We start from the raw sequence: 27,173 nt of genomic DNA on the forward strand, positions 1-27,173 counted from the left end.
GGCTGCCCCAGTTAGTTGGGCCACCAGGATGCTCACTTTTTGCTCTTCTGTGAGGGGGTACACCTGGAAGAGGCTATCCAGCTTTTCTCTAAAGTCATGCAGGGTATGTGACTCCCCTGAGTACTGGGGTAGCCAAGCTGCTCCCGGGATATAGGGCATGGTGAAGGGCATAACTGCAACAGCGGTAGCGCTGGCGGGGGTTGAGGCAGTGGAGCTCTCCTCCGTATCCGACATCTTCCTCCCCCCTAGTGGACCGTGGCCTACCTTGCGATGATCCTGTTCCGTAGGCCGCGGCTCCGCAGTGGATCGTCAGGGTTGAGGACCTTCCGTCGCGCTCCTGTGACGTCGGCGTCTGCTGGGCTCCTTCCAGGACCTTACGCAACGTCCGGACGTGAGGCGGGGCTTCAGTTCTCGCGCGCTTTCGGAGTCCACGCCCCTCTTCTTCCCGCGCGGCGTCCTCAAGATGGCGTCCAATGGCGGGAAAACTCCACGGATGGCGGGAAGAAGGCTGAAGATGGCGCCGGATGGCGGGAAACTTCACCGATGGCGGGAAGAAGGCTGAAGATGGCGCCGGATGGCGGGAATCTTCACCGATGGCGGGAATCTTCACCACTGGTAAGTTTGAACAGTCTTTGCTTTTCAGGCACGCAGTACCCGGTGGTTGCGGGCACGTGATCCTGCCGACTACGCCAAAGTTGACGCGCCCCTGGGCCTGTGTCGCGCTGCGTTGCGCACGCGGGAGCTTACCCGGAGCCGGATCTGTTTAGGGTTGTAGTCTCGTGGCGGTGACCCGGTCCGTGCCCAGGGAGTCAAACTGGACGGCAGTCTGTTAGCGGTAGAAAATGGTTGATGACTACGCCACCCGTTGAATGCAGCCAGGGGGCTGCTGCTGCAGGGCAGACCGCTGAGGCCGGTGGAAGGATGGTGCAGCGTGATAGTATAACCCCCAACGGGAGGGGTATGGCCTCAGGGCAGCCGACGTGGATGATGGGGGTAGCAGGAACCACTCAGAGACGGTATGGTAGCGTTCAGGGTCTTTACTGGTAACAACGATAGACCCTCCCGGAGTACTTGCTAGCGAACGGGGCCTGGTCAGTCCTTGAGCAGATGGGATCTCCCCTGGCCAGGCGTAGTTGTAGGCCTCCCAAGCTGACTGTACTCTTCTGGCTACCTTGCTAGAAGCTGATGTAAGTAGCCCACGTCCCTGAGTGTACCGTGTGGTGCTCACCCGTATGGCCGGTGACTCGGGGCCTTCTAATGGCTTCCGCTCCACGATGGCGGTGCTGGTCCCACGCGTGCGACCGGGCCTTCGGGCTTCTGGGCCAGGGGACCTGAAATCCCCTGCCTGACGGATTCTGCTGCTGGGTAGAAGTTAGTCCCCACAGCCTCGGACTCCGGGTCCGGTAAAGAATCTTCTTAGTCAGGGCGAGCTCTTTAGCTGCCAGCCCCTGACTCCTTGTGACTCTGCTGCTTCCTATGCTGCTCTTGTCTCTACTCTTCCTGGACTCACTAACCCTGCCTCAGCCCCGGGTTTATACAGGGGAAGTTCTTCCCCTCCCAAGGCTGGGCAGGAGGTGTGGCATGCACAGGATCCCTGACCAAAGGACCTCCCACCTGCTCTCAGACGTAATATCTCTATCACTGTGACAACCAGACCCCTGGGGTGTCACATATACACTGCTCCAAAAAATAAAGGGAACACTCAAATAACCCATCCTAGATCTGAATGAATGAAATATTCTCATTGAATACTTTGTTCTGTACAAAGTTCAATGTGCTGACAACAAAATCACACAAAAATCATCAATGGAAATCAAACTTATTAACCAATGGAGGCCTGGATTTGGAGTCACCCCCACAATTAAAGTGGAAAAACACACTACAGGCTGATCCAACTTTGATGTAATGTCCTTAAAACAAGTCAAAATGAGGCTCAGTATTGTGTGTGGCCTCCATGTGCCTGTATGACCTCCCAACAATGCCTGGGCATGCTCCTGATGAGGTTGCGGATGGTCTCCTGTGGGATCTCCTCCCAGACCTGGACTAAAGCATCCGCCAACTCCTGGACAGTCTGTGGTGCAACGTGACGTTGGTGGATGGAGCGAGACATGATGTCCCAGATGTGCTCAATCGGATTCAGGTCTGGGGAACAGGCCGGTCAGTCCATAGATTCAATGCCTTCATCTTGCAGGAACTGCTGACACACTCCAGCCACATGAGGTCTGGCATTGTCCTGCATTAGGAGGAACCCAGGGCCAACCGCACCAGCATATGGTCTCACAAGCGGTCTGAGGATCTCATGTCGGTACCTAATAGCAGTCAGGCTACCTCTGGCGAGCACATGGAGGGCTGTGCGGCCCTCCAAAGAAATTCCACCCCACACCATTACTGACCCACTTCCAAACCGGTCATGCTGAAGGATGTTGCAGGCAGCAGATCGCTCTCCACGTGGTCTCCAGACTCTGTCACGTCTGTCACATGTGCTCAGTGTGAACCTGCTTTCATCTGTGAAGAGCACAGGACGCCAGTGGCGACTTTGTCAATCCTGGTGTTCTGTGGCAAATGCCAAGCTTCCTGCACGGTGTTGGGCTGTGAGCACAACCCGCATCTGTGGACGTCGGGCCCCCATACCACCCTCATGGAGTCGGTTTCTAACCGTTTGTGCAGACACATGCACATTTGTGGCCTACTGGAGGTCATTTTGCGGTTCTCTGGCAGTGCTCCTCCTGTTCTTCCTTGCAGGACACTGACAGACACAGCAAACCTGCGGAACCACTCCTTTATTGAGTGTGTCTTGATAATTGCCAATAATTTCCATCTATTGTCTATTCCATTTGCACAATAGCATGTGAAATTGATTGTCAATCAGTGTTGCTTCCTAAGTGGACAGTTTGATTTCACAGAAGTTTGATTTACTTGGAGTTATATTCTGTTGTTCAAGTGTTCCCTTTATTTTTTTGAGCAGTGTATATATAAATCAAACTTCTGTGAAATCAAACTGTCCACTTAGGAAGCAACACTGATTGACAATCAATTTCACATGCTGTTGTGCAAATGGAATAGACAATAGATGGAAATTATTGGCAATTATCAAGACACACTCAATAAAGGAGTGGTTCTGCAGATGGGGACCACAGACCACATCTCAGTACCAATGCTTTCTGGCTGATGTTTTGGTCACTTTTGAATGTTGGTTGTGCTTTCACACTCGTGGTAGCATGAAATGGACTCTACAACCCACAGAAGTTGCTCAGGTAGTGCAGCTCATCCAGGATGGCACATCAATGCGAGCTGTGGCAAGAAGGTTTGCTGTGTCTGTCAGCTTAGTGTCTAGAGGCTGGAGGCGCTACCAGGAGACAGGCCAGTACACCAGGAGACGAGGAGGGGGCCGTAGGAGGGAAACAACCCAGCAGCAGGACCGCTACCTCCGCCTTTGTGCAAGGAGGAATAGGAGGAGCACTGCCAGAGCCCTGCAAAATGACCTCCAGCAGGCCACAAATGTGCATGTGTCTGCACAAACGGTTAGAAACCGACTCCATGAGGGTTGTATGAGGGCCCGACGTCCACAGATGGGGGTTGTGCTCACAGCCCAACACCGTGCAGGATGCTTGGCATTTGCCACAGAACTCCAGGATTGGCAAAGTCGCCACTGGCGCCCTGTGCTCTTCACAAATAAAAGCAGGTTCACACTGAGCACATGTGACAGACGTGACAGAGTCTGGAGACGCCGTGGAGAGCAATCTGCTGCCTGCAACATCCTTCAGCATGACCGGTTTGGCAGTGGGTCAGTAATAGTGTGGGGTCGCATTTCTTTGGAGGGCCGCACAGCCCTCCATGTGCTCGCCAAAGGTAGCCTGACTGCCATTAGGTACCGAGATGAGATCCTCAGACCCCTTGTGAGACCATATGCTGGTGCGGTTGGCCCTGGGTTCCTCCTAATGCAGGACAATGCCAGACCTTATGTGGCTGGAGTGTGCCAGCAGTTCCTGCAAGATGAAGGCATTGAAGCTATGGACTGGCCCGCCCGATCCCCAGACCTGAATCCGATTGAGCACATCTGGGACATCATGTCTCGCTCCATCCACCAACGTCACGTTGCACCACAGACTGTCCTGGAGTTGGCAGATGCTTTAGTCCAGGTCTGGGAGGAGATCCCACAGGAGACCATCCGCAACCTCATCAGGAGCATGCCCAGGCATTGTAGGGAGGTCATACAGGCACGTGGAGGCCACACACAATACTGAGCCTCATTTTGACTTGTTTTACTGACATTACATCAAAGTTGGATCAGCCAGTAGTGTGTTTTTCCACTTTAATTTTGGGGGTGATTCCAAATCCAGGCCTCCATTGGTTAATAAATTTGATTTCCATTGATGATTTTTGTGTGATTTTGTTGTCAGCACATTGAACTTCGTACAGAACAAAGTATTCAATGAGAATATTTCATTCATTCAGATCTAGGATGTGTTATTTGAGTGTTCCCTTTATTTTTTTGAGCAGTGTACACATATATATATATATATATATATATATATATATATATATATATATATATATATATATATATATATATATATACAGTGCCTACAAGTAGTATTCAACCCCCTGCAGATTTAGCTGGTTGACACATGCGGAATTAACTTGGCATTGTGACATTTGTACTGTAGATCAGCCTGGAAGTGGGAAATGCACTGCAGCAAATTTTTTTTTTTTTTTTTTTTTTTAAAAACGTTAAAAGTTAATTCAGAGTGTCATTTATTATTCAACCCCTCAAACCACAAGAATTCTGTTTGGTCCCCCAAAAGTATTAAGAAGTAGTTCAGGCACCAAGAATAATGAGCTTCACATGTGTGGATTAAAGATCTCTTTTGCCAGCCTTTTCTGACTACTTAAGACCCTCCCCAAACTTGTGAACAGCACTCAGACATGGTCAACATGGGAAAGACAAAGGAGAATTCCAAGGCCATCAGAGACAAGATCGTGGAGGGTCACAAGGCTGGCAAGGGGTACAAAACCCTTTCCAAGGAGTTGGGCCTACCTGTCTCCACTGTTGGGAGCATCATCCGTAAGTGGAAGGCTTATGGAACTACTGTTAGCCTTCCACGGCCAGGACAGCCTTTGAATGTGTCCTCCCGTGCCGAGGCCAGGCTTGTCCGAAGAGTCAAGGCTAACCCAAGGACAACAAGGAAGGAGCTCCGGGAAGATCTCATGGCAGTGGGGACATTGGTTTCAGTCAATACCATAAGTAACGTACTCCACCGCAATGGTCTCCGTTCCAGACGAGCCCGTAAGGTACCTTTACTTTCAAAGCGTCATGTCAAGGCTCGTCTACAGTTTGCTCATGATCACTTGGAGGACTCTGAGACAGACTGGTTCAAGGTTCTATGGTCTGATGAGACCAAGATCGAGATCTTTGGTGCCAACCACACACGTGACGTTTGAAGACTGGATGGCACTGCATACGACCCCAAGAATACCATCCCTACAGTCAAGCATGGTGGTGGCAGCATCATGCTGTGGGGATGTTTCTCTGCCAAGGGGCCTGGCCATCTGGTCCGCATCCATGGGAAGATGGATAGCACGGCCTACCTGGAGATTTTGGCCAAGAACCTCCGCTCCTCCATCAAGGATCTTAAGATGGGTCGTAATTTCATCTTCCAACAAGACAACGACCCAAAGCACACAGCCAAGAAAACCAAGGCCTGGTTCAAGAGGGAAAAAGTCAAGGTGTTGGAGTGGCCTAGTCAGTCTCCTGACCTTAACCCAATTGAAAACTTGTGGAAGGAGCTCAAGAATAAAGTCCACATGAGACACCCAAAGAACCTAGATAACTTGGAGAAGATCTGCATGGAGGAGTGGGCCAAGATAACTCCACAGACCTGTGCCGGCCTGATCAGGTCTTATAAAAGACGATTATTAGCTGTAATTGCAAACAAGGGTTATTCCACAAAATATTAAACATAGGGGTTGTATAATAATTGACCCACACTTTTATGTTTAAAATTTAATAAAATTCAACTGAGCAACATAACTTTTTGGTTTGTAAGATTTATGCTTCTGTTCATAAAACCTACTCTCGTTTGCAGTTTGAAGGCTCTAACTTATTTGCATCTTATCAAACCAGCTAAATCTGCAGGGGGTTGAATACTACTTGTAGGCACTGTATATATATATATATATATATATATATATATATACATATATATATATATATATATATATATATATATATATGTTTTTATATATATATTCAGGTCTGCTCATCATCATTGGCACCCATGAAGTTTAAACGCATAATGTGGAATATCTCTTGAAAAAATGAATCAAGTAAAACAGTTTTTTGTATAGAGCACTCCTGTTAAATACAAAAGAGCAAATGATAAACAATAATTTAAAATAAAAAACAATGGGAGAGAAAATAAAAAAACCTAAAGCTTGCTGTGTCACTGGTATTGGCACCCTTTACATTGGGGTCTCAAACTCAGCTGGGTATATGGGCCGCACATAGAAAAAGTAAAAGTGAAGGGCCACATTCTTTGCAGGACAAGATGACATCTTTAGTGATGCCATATTATTTTTTCTATATACCTATTGATAATTGTTTTGAACATTTTTGGCTTGTTTTTTATTTTATTCTTTTAAATGGCATTCATCTTATGGGTAATGGAACCGTTTTATAGCTTAGGTCATTATGAGTGTGAAGATAACAAACATGCACATTTTTTTTAAATTTTTACAATTTTTATTTCTTTTCTGTGCCCTCTAATTGGCAACAAACAGTAATTTTCTCTTAAAATTAGCACCATATAATAATTTTGACCAACATCTTATAGTAATGTGCCCATCTTGTAGTAATATTCCCATCCTGGTCCCCTTCTTGTACTAATGTTCCCTTTTACAGTAATGTGCCCATCCTGGTTCCCATCTTCCCATCTTGCAGTAATGTCCCCATCCTGGTCAGCATCTTGTCGAACTGTCCACATCCTGGTTCCCATCTTGTAGTAAATTCCCCAATTTTGGCATGATCATCATGGGAGCTCCGATGCCTGTGGGCCGCATGAAGCAGCCTCAGGGGCCACATGCTGCCCTCGGGCCACATATTTGAGACCCCTGCTTTACATTAATTTAGTATGGAAACACATTTGACTTCCCTGTGGAAATCACAAAAGAGATTCACCTGTGATTAATTGTCGGTGCCCATGTGACATGAGTCAGCCAATAAATGATGACTTCAGTGTTTTAAAAAGCCACATGGTAGGCCCTGTTCCTTTGTCACAACCATGAATACAAAGGAGCTGTCTGAGGACATCAGAACTACTATTATTAGCACACAAGACTTCCAAAGGGTATAAGGCCATCACCAAAGACCTTGGTATCCCAGTTTAAACAGTGTACAATGTAATTAAGAAATTTAATATGTAGAATGCCTGCACCACCCCTATAGCAGTAATCAGATCCACCTGTATTTGACAAACTGCCAGCAAAACAGGTACATATGGTGCTCAGCTTCAAAAAACAATCCAATAACCAATGCAGAAGAAAAATGAGAAGCGGCACTCACCATTCCTGTAAAATCATGTATCCTTTATTTCATGACGTGAATAAAAGAGTGTCAAGCAGGGAGAGTGGGGAGGGAGAGCGGACAGCAGCCGCAGAAGCGCAAGCACAAGCGCGAAACGGCTGTTGTCCGCTCTCCTTCCTCGCTCTCCCTGCTTCTACGTTTTTATTCACGCCATAAAATAAAAAATATATGATTTTACAGGAATGGTGAATGCCGCTTCTCATTTTTCTTTTGCATTGGTTATTAAGAAGTTTGCCAAGCATGGAACCGTCAAGAACCTCCCTGGATGTGGGGGAAAGAGGAAAATTGACAAAGGATGTCTTCGAAGGTTGGTGCGAATGGTGGAAAAAACACCACGTCAAACATCCAAAGACCTGAAGGCCAACCTGGAACAGTCTGGAGTCATAGTTTCAACAAGTACCATATGCCGCACACTAAACTAAGCAGAGCTTTATGGGTGAAGGCCATTGCTGAAGAAAAGACATAAAAAGGAACGACTGATCTTTGCCAAAGAGTACCTTGACAAACCACAATCCTTCTGGGAAAATTTTCTGTGGACAGATGAAACAAAAATAGAGCTTTTTGGCAATGCTAAGCAACAGTTACACCTTACCAACAGTTAAGCATGGTGGAGGATCCATAATGCTGTGGGGTTGCTTTGCTTCATCTGGTACTGGAGGCCTTTACTGTATCACAGGAATCATGAAGTCAGAGAATTATCAAGAGATTTTAGAGCGAAATGTCCTACCCAGTGTAAGAAAACTTGGTTTGAGCTGAAGATCATGGATCCTCCAGCAAGACAATGACCCAAAGCACACATCCAAAAGTACACAGGAATGGTTGAAAAATAAAAAGCGGACTGTTTTAAAATGGCCTCAATCCCATTGAAAATCTTTGGGGTGAGCTGAAATCTGCCATTGGAAAAAAGAACCCTGCAAACAATCGAGAGCTTGAACAAACTGCAAAGGAAGAGTGGGAGAAAATTCCATCTGGGAAGTGCAAGAAGCTTAAAGATGGCTACAAGAACTTTGGAGGCTGTCAGCAATGCCAAAGGGTGTGCAACCAAGTATTAATTAGGGGTGCCTTTATTGCTGCACATGCTGTTTATTCTGTTTCCTCTTTGAAATTGCAACATGGAAAACAATGTTTTTTTTGTTTTATTACTTTGGACAACTAATTAAAAAATCCTGAAGATATAACTTTGGTACATTTCCATTTATTTCTGAAGATATTGGACAGTCTATGAAAAAAATGAAGGGGTGCCAATAATGGTGAGCAGCACTGTGTATACTGTATAGCTGATTTATGATTTGGATTTTAGATGATGGGAACCCTCACTCTCAGATGGTCCTTTAAAAGGGGTATTCCAGTTTTCTAAAATAATGGATAGGTCATAATGTACAGTACAGACCCAAAAGTTTGGACACACCTTCTCATTTAAAGATTTTTCTGTATTTTCATGACTATGAAAATTGTACATTCACACTAAAGGCATCAAAACTATGAATTAACACATGTGGAATTAAACACTTAGCAAAAAAGTGTGAAATAACTGAAAATATGTCTTAAATACTAGGTTCTTCAAAGTAGCCACCTTTTGCTTTGATGACTGCTTTGCAAACTCTTGGCATTCTCTTGATGAGCTTCAAGAGGTAGTCACTGGAAAAAGTCAATGCCACACAGAGTTCTAGCAGCAGACACATCTCTACAACAACTGTTAAGAGGAGACTTTGTGCAGCAGGCCTTCATGGTAAAATAGCTGCTAGGAAACCACTGCTAAGGACAGGCAACAAGCAGAAGAGACTTGTTTGGGCTAAAGAACACAAGGAATGGACATTAGACCAGTGGAAATCTGTGCTTTGGTCTGATGAGTCAAAATTTGAGATCTTTGGTTCCAACCACTGTGTCTTTGTGCGACGCAGAAAAGGTGAACGGATGGACTCTACATGCCTGGTTCCCACCGTGAAGCATGGAGGAGCAGGTGTGATGGTGTGGGGGTGCTTTGCTGGTGACACTGTTGGGATTTATTCAAAATTTAAGGCATACAGAACCAGCATGGCTACCACAGCATCTTGCAGCGGCATGCTATTCCATCCGGTTTGCGTATATTTGGACCATCATTTATTTTTCAACAGGACAATGACCCCAAACACACCTCCAGGCTGTGTAAGGGCTATTTGACCAAGAGGGAGAGTGATGGGGCGCTACGCCAGATGACCTGGCCTCCACAGTCACCAGACCTGAACCCAATCGAGATGGTTTGGGGTGAGCTGGACCGCAGAGTGAAGGCAAAAGGGCCAACAAGTGCTAAGCATCTCTGGGAACTCCTTCAAGATTGTTGGAAGACCATTTCCGGTGACTACCTCTTGAAGCTCATCAAGAGAATGCCAAGAGTGTGCAAAGCAGTCATCAAAGCAAAAGGTGGCTACTTTGAAGAACCTAGAATATAAGACATATTTTCAGTTGTTTCACACTTTTTTGTTAAGTATATAATTCCACATGTGTTAATTCATAGTTTTGATGCCTTCAGTGTGAATGTACAATTTTCATAGTCATGAAAATACAGAAAAATCTTTAAATGAGAAGGTGTGTCCAAACTTTTGGTCTGTACTGTATGATCACTGTGGACCCCACTGAAGGGATCCACATTAATTGTAATTGGCTGGGGTTCCATAGCAATGATTATTTATTCAGTGACTAGGTAATCATTTATGTACCATAGAATACCTTTTTAACTGTTTCATATTCAACATTATGAATTTATGACTGCAGTCTTTGTTTTTTCTCTTCCAGCAGTAGAATATAACCCATGGCACTCACCATTACCATTCTGCTTCTAATCCATAAAGTCCTCTTAATTTCTTGCACAAACAACGGTGGGTTAGCAAACAACACAGAGAGCCTAGTTTCTCTCCATGTGGTGCCTTCTCTAGGAATGCGAATCGTAGAGTATCTGTGATGTTTGTTATCCCACCGCTGTATGTGCACAAAATAAAGAGGACTTTTATTAATTAAAAAGAGATTGGTGAGTGCCATGGATTTGCTAATGCATGTATTTCAGTTCCTTTAGAAAACTGAGCACCATAGCTGTATATCCACCATTGCCCAATGGTCCAGGAGGAACAATAGAGCACAGCAGATCACTTTTTTTTTCTCTTAAACTCTTAGTTTATTAATTTTTGTCCAGATACTTTAATTCCAAAACCAAATGGTAAGGTGTAGAGAAGTTTCGAAAAATTGGTTATGCATGATTGTATGCAGATTGTAAAACTGTTGGTTTTTTTGACAGGGCACAAAGGGACTTCCAGGAGTGAAAGGTGAAAGAGTAAGTATATGCTCATGATCAGTGGATCAGTACCAGTTTGCATTGGTTCCAGAACACATGGACTGGGATTTTAGAGCAGTGGAGGAGATTCACAATTTAGCTAAATATAGTTCTAAATATTTTCTATGTGAAAATAAATGATAGTAACACTACAAATTGCACATTGTTTAATCAGAGCAATAATATGGCTTGGTTTAGGAAATACAGAAATATGGGCTCCAGCATTTATAATTAACGTCCGTTACACTAATAAGAACCATGCATATAATACTTGTCTTATTGGTTTCTAGTTTACTAACATAGAAGAAAAATTATTTATTTGACCAAGCATAGACATTTATACCTAAAGTTTTCTTGTTTTGTTATTGCATGTGATTGGCTGTGGTCATTCTCATGTCAGATACCGATGTTCCCAAAATAACAGTGCTGGCACGCTTATTATAGGAGCAGCGGGAAAATGTCCTTGCATGACCGCTCCTTAGCAACCCAGCTGGTGAATTACTTTTTCCTTTCTTTTTAAAGATCCAATTGATCTCTTTCAGCAAATTCACAATAATATCGACATTGCTAACCAAACTTCATATAAGACAATTACATCATAAACTTATTTCCACCTCTTGGTCTTGCATATAGTTTATTGTCATCCTTTCTTGGTGAAACTGATTTAATACACTATGGCGGCAATTTATCATTACTAGTGATGAGCGAGCACTAAAATGTTCGGGTACTCAAAGCTCGGGTCGAGCACATTGGAATACTCGGGTGCTCGACCCAAGCAACGAGCCCAATATAAGTCTATGGGAAACTCAAGCATTTTGCTGGCGCCCCCCCCGGCGGTCTACAGAAGGTCAAAAATTTACAAATCAATGGGAACAGTGCTCAATTAAACGTCAGGCAGGCAGAATATATAGGCAGACAGGCAGGCAGGGTATATAGGAGGGTGCATGAAAAACATAGCAGGGCACTTGGAACACACTAGTGCTCTCCGATTTTCATGCACCAGTCTCTTTAAAAAAGCCAGCCGGCAATTCATCAGCAGCATACACCGGTACCCGACAATTTAGAACAGAAAGAATAGAGCATCACACATAGATTAGATAGATAGAAACATGTCAGTCACATACAGTACAGACCAAAAGTTTGGACACACCTTCTCATTTAAAGATTTTTCTGTATTTTCATGACTTTGAAAATTGTACATTCACACTGAAGGCATCAAAACTATGAATTAACACATGTGGAATTATATACTTAACAAAAAAGTGTGAAAGAAATGAAAATATGTCTTATAATCTAGGTTCTTCAAAGTAGCCACCTTTTGCTTTGATGACTGCTTTGCACACTCTTGGCATTCTCTTGATGAGCTTCAAGAGGTAGTCACCGGAAATGGTCTTCACTTCACTGGTGTGCCCTGTCAGGTTTAATAAGTGGGATTTCTTGCCTTATAAATGGGGTTGGGACCATCAGTTGTGTTGTGCAGAAGTCAGGTGGATACACAACTGATAGTCCTACTGAATAGACTGTTAGAATTTGTATTATGGCTAGAAAAAAGCAGCTAAGTAAAGAAAAACGAGTGGCCATCATTACTTTAAGAAATGAAAGTCAGTCAGTTCGAAAAATTGGGCTAACTTTGAAAGTGTCCCCAGGTGCAGTTGCAAAAGCCATCAAGCGCTACAAAGAAACTGGCACACATGAGGACCGCCCCAGGAAAGGAAGACCAAGAGTCACCTCTGCTTCTGAGGATAAGTTTATCTGAGTCACCAGCCTCAGAAATCACAGGTTAACAGCAGCTCAGATTAGAGACCAGGTCAATGCCACACAGAGTTCTAGCAGCAGACACATCTCTACAACAACTGTTAAGAGGAGAATTTGTGCAGCAGGCCTTCATGGTAAAATAGCTGCTAGGAAACCACTGCTAAGGACAGGCAACAAGTAGAAGAGACTTGTTTGGGCTAAAGAACACAAGGAATGGATATTAGACCAGTGGAAATCTGTGCTTTGGTCTGATGAGTCCAAATTTGAGATCTTTGGTTCCAACCACCGTGTCTTTGTGCGACGCAGAAAAGGTGAACGGATGGACTCTACATGCCTGGTTCCCACCGTGAAGCATGGAGGAGGAGGTGTGATGGTGTGGGGGTGCTTTGCTGGTGACACTGTTGGGGATTTATTCAAAATTGAAGGCATACAGAACCAGCATGGCTACCACAGCATCTTGCAGCGGCATGCTATTCCATTCGGTTTGCGTTTAGTTGGACCATCATTTATTTTTCAACAGGACAATGACCCCAAACACACCTCCAGGCTGTGTAAGGGCTATTTGACCAAGAAGGAGAGTGATGGGGTGACCTGACCTCCACAGTCACCAGACCTGAACCCAATCGAGATGGTTTGGGGTGAACTGGACCGCAGAGTGAAGGCAAAAGGGCCAACAAGTGCTAAGCATCTCTGGGAACTCCTTCAAGATTGTTGGAAGACCATTTCCGGTGACTACCTCTTGAAGCTCATCAAGAGAATGCCAAGAGTGTGCAAAGCAGTCATCAAAGCAAAAGGAGGCTACTTTGAAGAACCTAGAATATAAGACATATTTTCAGTTGTTTCACACTTTTTTGTTAAGTATATAATTCCACATGTGTTAATTCATAGGTTTGATGCCTTCAGTGTGAATGTACAATTTTCATAGTCATGAAAATACAGAAAAATCTTTAAATGAGAAGGTGTGTCCAAACTTTTGGTCTGTACTGTATATAATAAGTACAGTGACAGTGTTCGTTACTGTACTTGTCATTTAGTGTTAAAATAAAGGATTTATTAAAAAAAAAATTGGCGTGGGGTTCCCCGTAATTTTAGTCTCTAGCAGAGGTTAAGCAGATGGCTGGGGCAGATGTTTGAAGCCTGGGAAGGGGGTAATACCCACGGAGATTCCCAGGCTACTAATATCAGCCCCCAGCTGGGGTCCCCCCTATTTTAATAGCTAGCAAAGGCTAGGCGGACAGCTGGGGGCTGATATTAATAGCCCAGGAAGGGTGCCATAAATATTGGCCCCCTCCCAGGCTAGAAACACCAGCCATCAGCCGCTGCAGAAGTGGCGCATCCATAGGATGCGCCAATTCTGGCATTTAGCCTCGCTCTTCCCACTGCCCTGTAGCGGTGGCAGTGGGGTAATAGGGTTGGGGTTGATGTCAGCTTATAATGCCAGCTGACATCAAGCCCAGGTTAGTAATGGAGAGGCGTCTATAAGACACCCCCATTACTAACCCCATAGTGAAAGTTAAAAAAACACAAACACCCAGAATAAAGTCTTTTAATTGAAATAAAGACACAATTCTTTAATGTTCTAAATAAAACTCTACTTACCGTCACGCCCATTCCAGATGAAGAAAACGATCTCCTGCAATAAAAGTAAAATAATAAACCAACCTCATCCTTACCTTTCCATGGTTCCCAGGACGGCTTCAGCTCTGCTACATTGACATGACAGGCTGGATCGCAGCAGAACGCTGCCATCCAGCTTGCCATGCCGCAGACACTGAGAAGCTCCTCAATGAAGCTCCTGAGTGTCTGGCTATGATGGCATCCAGATGAGCCAAGTTCATGGCCAATGAACTCAGCTCAACTCATGCACATCACTGACAGCGTGGAAGAATTCTCCTGTGCATGCGGTGCCAGCAAATGATGTCACCGCTTGAGCAGGAGAATTCTCCCACGCTGGGATGGCATTGAGATGGCAGGCTGGATGGTAGCAGAACGCTGTCAATCCCTGTGCTCCGCAGTGTCTCTGAAGGATGACAAGCTGGATGCTCTATTCTTTCTGTTCTAAATTGTCGGGTACCGATGTATGCCGCTGATGAATTGCCGGCCGGCTTTTTTAAAGAGGCGGGTGCATGAAAACACTATTATTTTTTTTTTTAATAAATCCTTTATTTTAACACTAAATAACAAGTACAGTAACCAACACTGTCACTGTACTTATTATATATGTGACTGACATGTTTCTATCTATCTAATCTATGTGTGATGCTCTATTCTTTCTGTTCTAAATTGTCGGGTACTGGTGTATACCGCTCATGAATTGCCGGCTTTTCATGTTTCACTGTTAGCACTTTTCCCATCGATTTGGGCAATCACTGTAATGCCACAACCACCATGGCTGTGACATTTCAGTGAGTGGCAGACAATCCCTGCATGATTGATGCTCTAAATAGCGCCAAACATGCAGGATGGGGACCCGAGCTGTGGCGAGCATGCTCGCTCATCACGAATCATTACGCTGTGCCAGTTTTATGGATTAAAAAAAATCACAATATGGCACAAGTGGTATTTACAAGAAAAGCTTGTGACTTTTTAGCTTTTTGCACTGACTACATCAATTTTCTAAAAAAGAGGCATGGCCTACAGCTGTATTACAAATGTACTGTAATCAGAGTGGGCCCCTAACCAGGTAACCACTGTGATTACAACTATGATGGGGTACCCTAATTTTGGCTACAGGGGAACCTCAGCAGATGACCGCGCTGTTACTGAAAACAAATCTGTGTACAAAGACCAATACTGAAATTACTGCCATATGGTGACCATATAATGGTAGATATCAGTCCGGCAGAAGATGTGAGAGATTACAGTACAGTTACAGATAGTGACTTACAGCTGACATTCTTTCTGGTGGAGTTATTCACTTTTCCAGTCTTTTCCATCTGACCCAGACCAACATGACAACTTCTCCAGCCACGACTCGTCTGCAGAGATTACAACAGAGACACATTTGACTCTCACATTTTCAGCACCGTCTCCATCTATTCCCAACCTGCACAAACTCCTCATCCTTTTCTGCCCCACATAGTAATGCCCACTACTGGGCCACTTATAAAATATAATGCTTCCTTTGTGCCCTCTAGATGGAAAAATTACCCCCTAGAAGATTAGAAAATATTTTGGTGTATGCAATACAATAATAAATTCCTTCCATAGCTTGACTTTTAGGTGACTTTGTGTTCCGGTGAATGGTTAGAAAAAATTGGTGCTTTACTAGGGCAGTATGTTTTCAGTTTCATTACAATTGTATGATAGGTGTGACGCCCAACTTTCCATGGTGTGCCGATTGTGAGGTAGTGACTGGGATCGTATACGAGGGACGTTATATATCCCCCAGAATGTGTACAGAGACCTATTAAATCCATTGGAGTGCATTGCAGTCACAGACACAGCTGCGGCTGCAATGAAGGAATGAAGGTGAGCAATGACCTGGTCAGACTACCTGGCTAAGGCAGATTAAGTGAAACCCGGCAGGGCCTTCATTTCTTGGAGGAGGTCACAGGAGGCAGTGGGGCGGCCTCCTCCCTCCAACCCGGGTTTCCAGTGGCTCTTGCCACAGGTCCTTTAAAATCCCTGCACTAAGGATTAGTGGTGTGCTATGTTGGAACCTGCTAGGAGGATAGCAGGAAAGCTCAACAGGATTGAGTGTGGCTGAACCCACGCCTGGGAAGACTCTGCACCTGTCAGGCTCTGAGCGGCCTGGTGCGGCCGTTGCCCCCCCCAACCGTTGTTTATGGACTCATGTTAACCCGGCTGCGAACCGGAGGACTTTCTGTTTACCCGTGAGTTGCTGAATGAAAGCTGTTTATGTTGGACTTGTTTGGGTCACTGCCTCAGTTACTGCACAGTGTGAACACCGCCGCCCTACAGCTTGGTGGAGAATGCGGGCATTGTGACTGAGGCATACCCCACCGGCAGCTGCATGACCACAATCTAGCCTGCCACCTTTCAGTTCCACCCCGTGGAAAAAATGGAGGAGCTGTTAAAGCATCTGCGACTCGCCATGCAGCAGCAGCAAAAAACAAACGAACTGTTGCTGCAACAGATGGCGGCCCTGCGAGAGAATCCGACGGCACCAGCCGTGGAATGTCGAGAGGCCCGGGACAAGGTTCGCTCAGTGTTGAGGAAGATGGGACCGGAGGACGACATGGAAGCCTTCCTGACCATCTATGAGCGCAAAGCAGAGCGGGAAAACCTACCAGCCGGACAGTGGGCAGAAGTGGTGGCTCCGTTTCTTTTCAGCGATGCCCAAAAAGCCTACTTCGACCTAAGTCGAGAGGACCCCCAGGACTACCAGAGGCTCAAAGGTGAGATCCTTGCCCGGCTGGGGGTCAATACATACGTGAGGGCTCAGCGGGTGTTTTCGTGGGCCTATGTGGAGACTCGACCTGCCCGGTCTCAGGTTTATGACCTCCTGCAGCTGGTAAAGAGGTGGCTCCAGCCTGAGACTTTTCTCCAGCCCAGATGGTGGAGAGGGTGGTGGTTGACCGGCTGGTGAGGACTCTGCCAGCCGCTGTCCAACGTTGGGTGGACCAAGGGGACCCCGGCACACTTGACCAGGTGGTCAGCCTGATCGAGCGTTTCTCGGCCACTCAGGACTTTATCCGGGACTCTGCCCCCTCGCGGCTGTCATGCCGATCCCTGCCAACCCAGGAGTTGGGAAAGGGGTCGCGTCCCTCTGCTGGGGACAGTCTGCACCGTACCCATGCTGAAGGGGAACCTCGGAGTGAGAGTGGCAGGAGACCGATTCCCTCCCAAACTGTCATAAATCCTAACAGTACCTCCACCCTTAGGTGCTGGTGGTGTCAGGGGCCGGGACATGTGGTTGCTAATTGTTCCCTGACTACGGAACCCATGGACTGCGGATATAGCCGCCGGGTCTCAATGTATGCCCAGACCATCTGCACAGCGAGCGCCGACCCCGGGACAGTGAACTCCAACTATGCCAGGTACTGTTTAATGGGTACCCCACGGAGGCCCTCCTGGACTCAGGGAGCCTCGTGACTCTGGTACATCATGGGTCGCTGGTGGCAGGAGACAACCCCAGTGGACAGCCAGTCGGGGTTGTGTGTATCCATGGGGACCTCTGAGAGTACCCAACTGCGGAGGTAGTTTTGTCCACGCCATGTGGAGACATAAAACATGTGGTGGGAGTGGTAAAAACTCTTCCCTATGGGACTGTGTTGGGAAGAGACTTGCCCCTGTTCTGGACTCTGTGGGAAAACAAAATCCACTCTCCCCCGGTAAAATGTATTACAGACGCTGTACCCGACGAACCTGCCGTAGGGGTGTCCAACCTAGGGACAAAGTGTGACCCTGATAGGTTTCCCTTAGAGGTGCTGGCAGGTGAGGTCGAGGAGACCCCATCGATCCAAGAGCTGGAAGTGTCCCGGGACACGTTTTGGACGGCTCAGCTACATGATCCCACCGTGGCTCAGGCACGGGAAAGGGTGGTAGAGGTAAACGGCGTAGCCCAACAGCCCAATGCAGATACTGTATTTCCACGCATGGTAGTCAACGGTGAGTTGCTCTATAGGATAGATAAGATCAGGGACGAGGTCGTGGAACAGTTGGTAGTACCTCAGTCGTGCCGTCGGGTGGTTCTGGATTTGGCACACACACACTTGCTGGGTGGACACTTAGCGGTAAAAAAAACGCAAGAACATATCTTGCAGCGGTTCTTTTGGCCTGGGGTTTACGCAGAGGTCAAAAGGTACTGCGAATCCTGCCCCGAATGTCAGTTGACCTCACCCACCGCAAGTTTCCGTAGCCCATTGGTACCCCTGCCAGTGATAGAGGTACCTTTTGAAGAGATTGCCATGGATTTGGTAGGGCCCATTGTAAAATCTGCCCATGGCCACCAACATATACTGGTGGTCGTTGACTATGCCACCCGGTACCCGGAGGCTATACTACCACACCTCGGCAAAACTGATTGCACGGGAGCGGTTTGCCCTGTTCTGTCGCCTTGGGCTACCTAAGGAGATCCTGACAGATCAGGGGACCCCTTTTATGTCCAAAGTGACAAGGGAACTGTGCAAATTGCTAAAAATTAAACAATTGCGCACCTCGGTGTACCACCCTCAAACCGACGGGCTAGTAGAACGGTTCAATAAAACCCTCAAGTCCATGTTAAAAAAGGTGGTTTCTAAGGAACGGAAGGGATTGGGACATGTTGCTACCCTATTTGATGTTCGCCGTCCGTGAGGTACCCCAGACTTCCACAGGGTTATCTCCCTTTGAGTTATTGTATGGCAGACACACTAGGGGTCTGTTGGACGTAGCCAAAGAGACATGGGAACAAGAGCCGACTCCACATGGGAGTATAATTGAACACGTGGCTAGTATGCAGGACCGGATCGCGGCGTTCATGCCCATCGTGAAAGAGCATCTGTTAGATGCCCAGGCAGCCCAGAGGTGCACATATAATAAAAGAGCCAGAGTCAGGACTTTTAACAAGGGCAATCGGTTGTTAGTACTGGTACCCACAGCCGAGAGTAAGCTCATGACCAAGTGGCAAGGGCCATATGAGATTCGAAAAAAAGTGGGGGAGGTAAATTACCGGGTGTATCAGCCCAGAAGGAGGAAACCTGAGCAGCTTTACCATGTAAACCTGCTAAAGCCTTGGAAAGATCGAGAGTGTTTAGTTACAGACGTCACTCCGGGCATATCACCAGAGAGTTCTCTACCTTCAGCCAGGGAAGCGTCCGAGGGGGAGGTCAGGATAAGTGATGCCCTCATTAAACAGCAACGACGGGAGGCTCGCTCGCTGGTGCAGCACAATACCGACGTGTTCTCAGAGCTACCGGGTAGGACTATGGTTATCCAACATGACATTGTCACCGAACCTGGGGTAAGGGTGCGAATAAGACCGTACCAGGTACCCGAAGCCCGGAGGCAAGCCATCACGGCTGAGGTAAAACAAATGCTTCAGTTAGGCTTCATAGAGGAATCACGGAGCGAGTGGGCTAGCCCCATCATACTGATTCCGAAACCAGATGGATCGTTACGCTTCTGTAACGATTTCCGGAAATTGAATGAAGTGTCAAAGTTTGACCTTTATCCAATGCCCAGGGTGGACGAGCTGATTGAGAGACTGGGGCAGGCCCAGTACTTTACCACGCTCGATCTCACCAAGGGTTACTGGCAGGTACCTCTCACAGATTCGGCGAAGGAAAAGACCGCCTTCGTAACTCCGGAGGGTCTATACCACTATGTGGTCTTACCTTTCGGGTTACATGGGGCCCCGGCTACATTCCAGAGGTTGATGGACATAGTGCTCAAGCCTCATCAGGAGTACGTGTTCGCGTATCTAGATGATATTATCATCTTTAGCACCGACTGGCATACGCACCTATCACAGGTACAAGCAGTGCTGGATTCTCTCAGAGCCACGGGGTTAATGGCAAACCCAAAAAAATGTGCGATAGGGCGAGAGGAAGCCCGATATTTGGGGTATGTGATAGGCCGAGGAGCTATCAAGCCCCAAAATCAATAAAGTTGAGGCCATAAAAAAACTGGCCTAAATCGTCAAATACAAAACAGGTGAGGGCGTTCCTTGGCATCCTTGGGTATTACCGCTGGTTCATACCTAATTTTGCTGGGCGAACGGCGGCCCTGACCAATCTCTTGAAAGGAAAAAAATCGGTAATGGTTCGGTGGAGCCCTCCGGCAGAAGAAGCTTTTCAGTCCATGAAGTTGGCTCTGTGTGGACAGCCGGTCCTCATCAGCCGCAACTTCAAGGAAACCTTCATTGTACAGACAGATGCCTCAGAGGTAGGCCTAGGGGCGGTATTGTCACAAAAAGTGAATGGTGAAGAGCACCCGGTCACCTACTTGAGTAGAAAACTTGTCCCGGCAGAGAAAAACTATAGCGTGGTAGAGAAGGAGTGTTTAGCTATTAAGTGGGCCTTGGAATCACTACGTTATTATTTACTCGAGCGTCAGCTCCGTTTGGTGATGGACCACTCACCCTTGGTATGGATGAGGAATGCCAAGGAGAGGAATGCGTGAGTCACCAGGTGGTTCCTGTCACTGCAAAATTTCAGTTTCTCTGTAGAACATCGCCCTGGGAAGTTGCAAGCAAACGCGGATGCCCTGTCCCGGGCACCCTGTATGGTGGCAAATGTTCAACCCCACAAGTTTGAACAGAGGGGGGGGATATGTGAGGCAGTGACCGGGATCGTATACGAGGGATGTTATATATCCCCCAGAATGTGTACAGAGACCTATTAAATCCATTGCAGTGCATTGCAGTCACAGACACAGCTGCGGCTGCAATGAAAGAATGAAGGTGAGACTACCTGGCTAAGGCAGATTAAGTAAAACCCAGCAGGGCCTTCATTTCTTGGAGGAGGTCACAGGAGGCAGTGGGGCGGCCTCCTCCCTCCAACCCGGGTTTCCAGTGGCTCTTGCCACAGGTCCTTTAAAATCCCTGCACTAAGGATTAGTGGTGTGCTATGTTGGAACCTGCTAGGAGGATAGCAGGAAAGCTCAACAGGATTGAGTGTGGCTGAACCCACGCCTGGGAAGACTCTGCACCTGTCAGGCTCTGAGCGGCCTGGTGCGGCCATTGCCCCCGGCAACCGTTGTTTATGGACTCATGTTAACCCGGCTGCGAACCGGAGGACTTTCTGTTTACCCGTGAGTTGCTGAATAAAAGCTGTTTATGTTGGACTTGTTTGGGTCACTGCCTCAGTTACTGCACGGTGTGAACACCGCCGCCCTACACGATATAGACACTGTTGTCCATGTAGTATTTAGATCAATTTTCTGCAAAAAAAATTGTGCATTTATGCTGACCACAACATGGAGGAAAAAAAGATCATTTTCTATATTAACCATATAAACTGCAGAATATTTGCCTGCCCCCTACAAATATTTTTGTATATTGGTGCTATGAAAGGGATTTTCAAGAACTTTCAGGGTATGTGCACAAGAAGACTTTTTCAGGTGGATTCTGCTCAGAAAAATGCCTGAAAAAGTACTGACTTAACAATCAAAAGAATGAACATGTGCATTTCTATGTAAAAAAGATTTTCTGTTCATAAGTTCGGGCTTTTGATAGTTTTGTGACTGCATAAGGTTTCCAAAGACTCCAAGTAGTTAAAAGAAGTGACCTGACGATTCTTCAGGCATTTTCCTCTCTGAAGACATTCTAAACTTTTTATAACAGCGATGAGGAGGCTCAAAGACGATAGGGCATATTTTTGAACATTTTGAGAGCATTTTTCCTTGAAAATCTGCTGCCAGTTTCATTATTCTTGCATGGAGTTAAAAAAAATGTCAGGGAAAAGATGCCACAAAAATGTGGAAAAAATGCTAAAAAAAATGTTGGTGGTCGCAAAAATTGTAAACCCCCTTAATAAAAAACGAAAAAGACACTTAAGGACAATAATGTCGGTATTTCCTGAAGTGTCTTCCTCTTGAAAAATTCTGCAAGTTCTGTCTCCCGAAAAATAATGTCATCAGCACATACCCGGAGGGGGGTAAACTTAAGCACAACTACCCATTAGCTGGTTGAAGGGTTCGTTGTGCACCATGTTACCTTCATTGTTTATCAGAAACAGCAGCATACATTTTGTAGAGGTAGTGTATTACAGATTTGCATATCTCAGTCCACAATGGCTCCTTCAACCAGCAGGGGACCTGGTAATTAGACTCTCACCAATCGGAGTATGATGATTTATCCTTAGAATAGGCTATCATTATCAAAGTCTTGGAAAACCTCTTTAATCATCTAACATACATATCTCTGTCATTTATTATTATTATTATTATTATTATTATTATTATCATCATCATTATTATTTTGCAACTGAATAGTCTTTATATTAAATAGCTTTTAAAAATCAAGAACTTTTATTCTATACCCTAAACATTTAAACAATAAATGCTCAATATTATGGAAACCGAGTGAGACAACAAGGACAAGTTGACACGGTGCCTCAGTGATTAGCACTGCAGCCTTGCAGCGCTGGGGTCCTGGGTTCAAATCCCACCAAGGACAACATCTGCAAGGAGTCTGTATGTTCTCCGTGTGTTTTCTCCACACTCCAAAGACATACTGATAGGGAATCTAGATTGTGGGGACAGTGCTGATAATGTCTGTAAAGCGCTGTGGAATTAATGGCGCTATTTAAGTGAGTGAAATAAATAAAATATGTTGTCGTCAAGTCTAAAGGTGTCCATTATTTTTTTCCAGCAAAACTCAATTGTGCACAATTTGTTACTAGGATACACACTGCATCTGCAGCAAGCTTCACCAATTTCTCTGTCTCCCAAGAGTCACCCAAAAAGTTGCAAATAGTGCCCTTTACTTTACTACTGGTTGCTCTTCAGCTAAAACAACGTATCTACAGCAAGTGCTATGTAGCCTAGCTATACCCCATCTCAACTCAGGGGGAAGATAGAGTAAGATATAACTGTGGATAATTGAAGACAATAGAATAGTGTGAAAATGAATACCAATTACTAGCAGTCTGTTAAATTGACCGTTAGGCTTTTTTTTATCATTCAAGTTTGTCCCTTTAATAAAAATTCTGGAGCCAAGATATTGTTTTATTTATTTTAAACTGATATGGAAATCCCCATTAAGCCTTTACGTTTTTGTTGCTCTTGTTAGGCTCAGCACAGATTTTCAATAGTTTCTTGTGCTTGATTAAAGTTTTCAAAGGATTGAGAATCGTCTCATTACTTCACACAAAATAACTGAATTTGTATCTGGTTTAAAAAAGTACTGTACACATTAACTGATCAAAAATGGAAAGGAAAACGACTACATAATCCTAAAAGAGCATTTGCCAACTTAAATTCAAACATTGTTTTGTTACCATAAATCCACAAATCCCGCGACCTTGACTTTACTTAAAGATCATTTAACATTCAGGTAGGATAATTGTTAAATTTCAATATTTTTTCATAGAAGTTGTGTTAAATAGAGTCTCTTATTTCTATTAGCCGTTCTATAAGCCATTTTTCCTTAAAGGGAATCTATCAGAAGGATTACAGCACTCCAAAACTATTTTTATGCACCTGTAGCTCTAGTAAAGACAAGTCCAGCTATATCTTTAGCTAAACAGTCTGTTTCTCCATTATTGAGAAATCTGCTTTTGAATCGATATGCAAATTAAGCTGAAGTTCCTTGGACCAGGGAAGCACTTCTCAAGCCTCTGTCACTCCAGCTCTATTCTCTGCCCAATGCTGCCTACTCCTTCTTGACTGACCGTTCTTTTACCTGATGTTCACAGCATAGAGGTTGTAACTTAAGCGGGAGAAGGTAGAGCTGGATGTGGATTAGAGCTGGAGTAATAGAGTCTTGAGAAGTGCTTCCATAGTCCAAAGCACTTCAGCCTAATTTGCATATAAATTCAATTGAAGATTTCTCAGTAACGGAGGAATGGATTGTCTAGCTAAAGGTATGTTTGGACTTGTCTTTGCAAGAGCTACTTTTGCCTAAATCTTCTTTATGGCTGCTCCTCGATTCGAACCAGTGACCTTTTGCTTGGGAATCAACCTAATAACACACTGAACTATTAGGGAATGTGAAAACAGGTTGTAATTTGTAGTATGCAGGAAGAAAAAGACAGTAACAATGCACTGACATGACAAGAATCTGCATAACTAATCATATGCTAAATTGTTGCAAGTCAAATTTATGTATGAGATAGCCAAGATGATGTCTATAAAATGTTGGTAGTCTCACATTCAAAGCAGTAGTGGATAGTGAGATATGGAGCCTGAAAGTCAAAAGTTCAAAACATTGTTACCCTTTTGCTTGTCAGTGTATGTCTTCCAGAATGAACAAAGACAGAGACCCAAACTTTTATTTTTATTAGCTCAAGGCTATGCCACATACCTCCCCTTGATGAGCTCATGTGGGGGCTGGTTGTGGGATGTGCTAGACCCTTTAGAATATTATGAGATCCCCCAACTTACAGCATATCTTCACCCCTGGAGGCCCCAGGCGACAAATATTGTCGTCATGTTTCTTATCACGATTTTACCTATATATAGAAATTAAATATGATATGGATAGCACCATCCATTGGACCGATATTAAGTTGGAGGGGTTAGAATGGCCTTACGGTGATGTGAGTGAATGCGTTATGTCCGTCCCATCACTATGACGCCGAAAATATATCTCTCATAAATATTGGATTGATGCACAACCCCAATATTCATCATTGACTACTGGCTCCAAAAGGTCTGCGATCCTGGCTTTGATCACAGGAAGCTTATGCCTGAGAAGCGTGCTTCCTCACCTCTGATTAAATAAATCCCAGATTTTCTTTCTTTTCCTCAAAGCATTTCTCTGCTGTGATTACCTGGTCACTGCAGGAGGTCCCTACTTCAATGGAAGTTGAAATGTTAGCTTTCTCTCACTTTCTAGTTATAAGTAGTTTATCTCTTTCCAGTTGTAATTAATCCCTTATGTTCAATGTGGAGTTCTACTTCAATGATGGTTAAAGTGTTTGTTCTTTCTTCCCATATGTTCAATGTGAGGGGGACATATCCCCTCCCTAGAGAGGTCTTATGGATTTTTAATTTTTCTCTATTGCAACATACTGTATATCACAGATTTATAGATGGATTCACAGTTCCACAGAATCAGATCCTTGACCCACAAAAATTATGACAGAAAAAAGTGGTCTAACAGTCCCTGTACATCCCTGGGTAGATCCCTTTGCAGCGGAGGTTGGCACCCTAGGGTCAACTGTAATGGTGCCCCCGCTCACCGAGGGCTATCCCTATATGTCCCTTTATTGCCCTAGGTATAGACCAAATTTAATGTGGCATATAGTATACCAGATACAACACAGAGTTACGCACCCATACCATACAATAGGAGCAAACATATAATTCATTGATCAAATGTAAGCAGGTATGCGGATGCAACAGCACAGAGGATAGGGCCACAGTGGTACCTTAACCAACAAATAGTTATTTGAATAACAAAATATAAGTGGGGCCTGCCTACGGCACAATATGAAGGATAATGCAAATTGAGGTAAGGACCGTAAGTTATTGTATAATAGAATGCAGCAATCCAGATATACATATATCAACACAACCCTAATCACATACTATTGTTCTATAATTACAAATTAACAAATTTTATCGCCAGGGATGTCTTGGTCCTAATACCTTAATCTGAGGTGTGTCACTGTGACTATCAGGCCCGTTATCGCTGTCTCTCTGCCACTCTCTAGACAATATGAGCTGTAATACAGGCCCTAACAGAGGCCTACGATACCATGCCATGAACCCCTTATCGATAAGTCACTTTGCACACCCATTATGCTGGCCACTCTCATCCCCTGATGCACGGTCCCGGTCCCCTCTGCACAATACGTCTACACCAGAAGTCACAGCTAACACGAACATCCCTCTTCAACGGCCTGGTCATCTCTCTCAGCTCTGTTCCCTCAGCTTGGATCTCTTAGCTCTGGTCTCTCGTCTCTGGTTCTAGCTACCAGGCTCTGATCACTCACCCCTGATTCTGGTTCTCAATTCTTCACTCAGGTCTGGTCACTCTATATGGCGGCCATACGCCGATCTCATGGCACCATGCGTCCGTCCTGCTACAGATTCAGGCGCTGACTCCTCCCCTTTACTGCCCTACTGGGCCTTTTATAATTAATAACTGGGTCATAGCTGTCACATGACCTGGTGTCTTCTCCAATCTTTTCCCCTCAGGAATCAGGCACTTCATTATGCAGTTCCTGCTGATGCAATCCTTTCCACTTTTCCTTGTCCTACAATCTTTGGCCAGTAGATGGCATTGCTGACTTGCAGACATCCGGTTATACATTAACTATGGAAATCTTTCTTTTGTCCATCTCCTTACACAAAGATAAAGGGTTACATATGACGCGCCTCCAGGGCCGTGGGGTACCCGGTACCGGGCCGGTAAACGCTGGGGGATGTCACAGTGGCGGTGACCCGGTCCGTGACCCAGGGCGGTCAATAAAAAGGGGTTATTGATAGAGGATTTATAGTGATTGTATAAAGTTTGTGACGCCACCTGTGGTATGCGGCTAGGGGAGCCGCCGCTGCGGAGCAGGTCCTCTGGAGCTGATGTTACTGCAGCAGGGATGGTGTGGCTCTACACAGGTATAGCTTAGCTCCAAGGCAGTGTAAATGTTATGGGTTATGCTGGGCGTTGTAGTGCAGGGTTTGATGGCGCAGCAATAATCAGTCCACAACTTAATGGCGGTTTCCTCTTATCTTTACTGGCGATGATTAGGCAAACCATACACAAGCTTCTTACACCTCTCAACTGGAATTTTGGACCACTCTTCTTTTGCAAATTGCTCCATGTCTCTCATATTTGAAGGGTGCGTTCTCCCAACAGCAATTTTAAATGGGATTCAGATCTGGACTCATTGCAGGCCTCTTCAGAACTCTCCAGTGTTTTGTTTCCATCCATTTCTGGGTGCTTCTTGAAGTATGTTTGGGGTCAGTGTCCTGCTGGAA

The 27,173-nt window shown here is 45.3% G+C and overlaps 1 protein-coding gene across 1 annotated transcript in view; it reads left to right on the top strand.

The window, feature by feature from the left end:
- LOC141167259 (uncharacterized) overlaps positions 1-27,173 on the top strand; it is a 705,047-nt gene that overhangs the window by 486,099 nt on the left and 191,775 nt on the right. Inside the window, exon 80 of the mRNA XM_073654695.1 lies at positions 10,851-10,886. Coding sequence (XP_073510796.1) covers positions 10,851-10,886 — 36 coding nt within the window. The remainder of the gene's footprint in view (positions 1-10,850; positions 10,887-27,173) is intronic.

The sequence above is a fragment of the Phyllobates terribilis genome, unplaced genomic scaffold (assembly GCF_046119375.1).
Source record: "Phyllobates terribilis strain yellow unplaced genomic scaffold, ASM4611937v1 Scaffold_11__3_contigs__length_659146591, whole genome shotgun sequence".
NCBI classification, from domain to species: Eukaryota; Metazoa; Chordata; class Amphibia; order Anura; family Dendrobatidae; genus Phyllobates; species Phyllobates terribilis.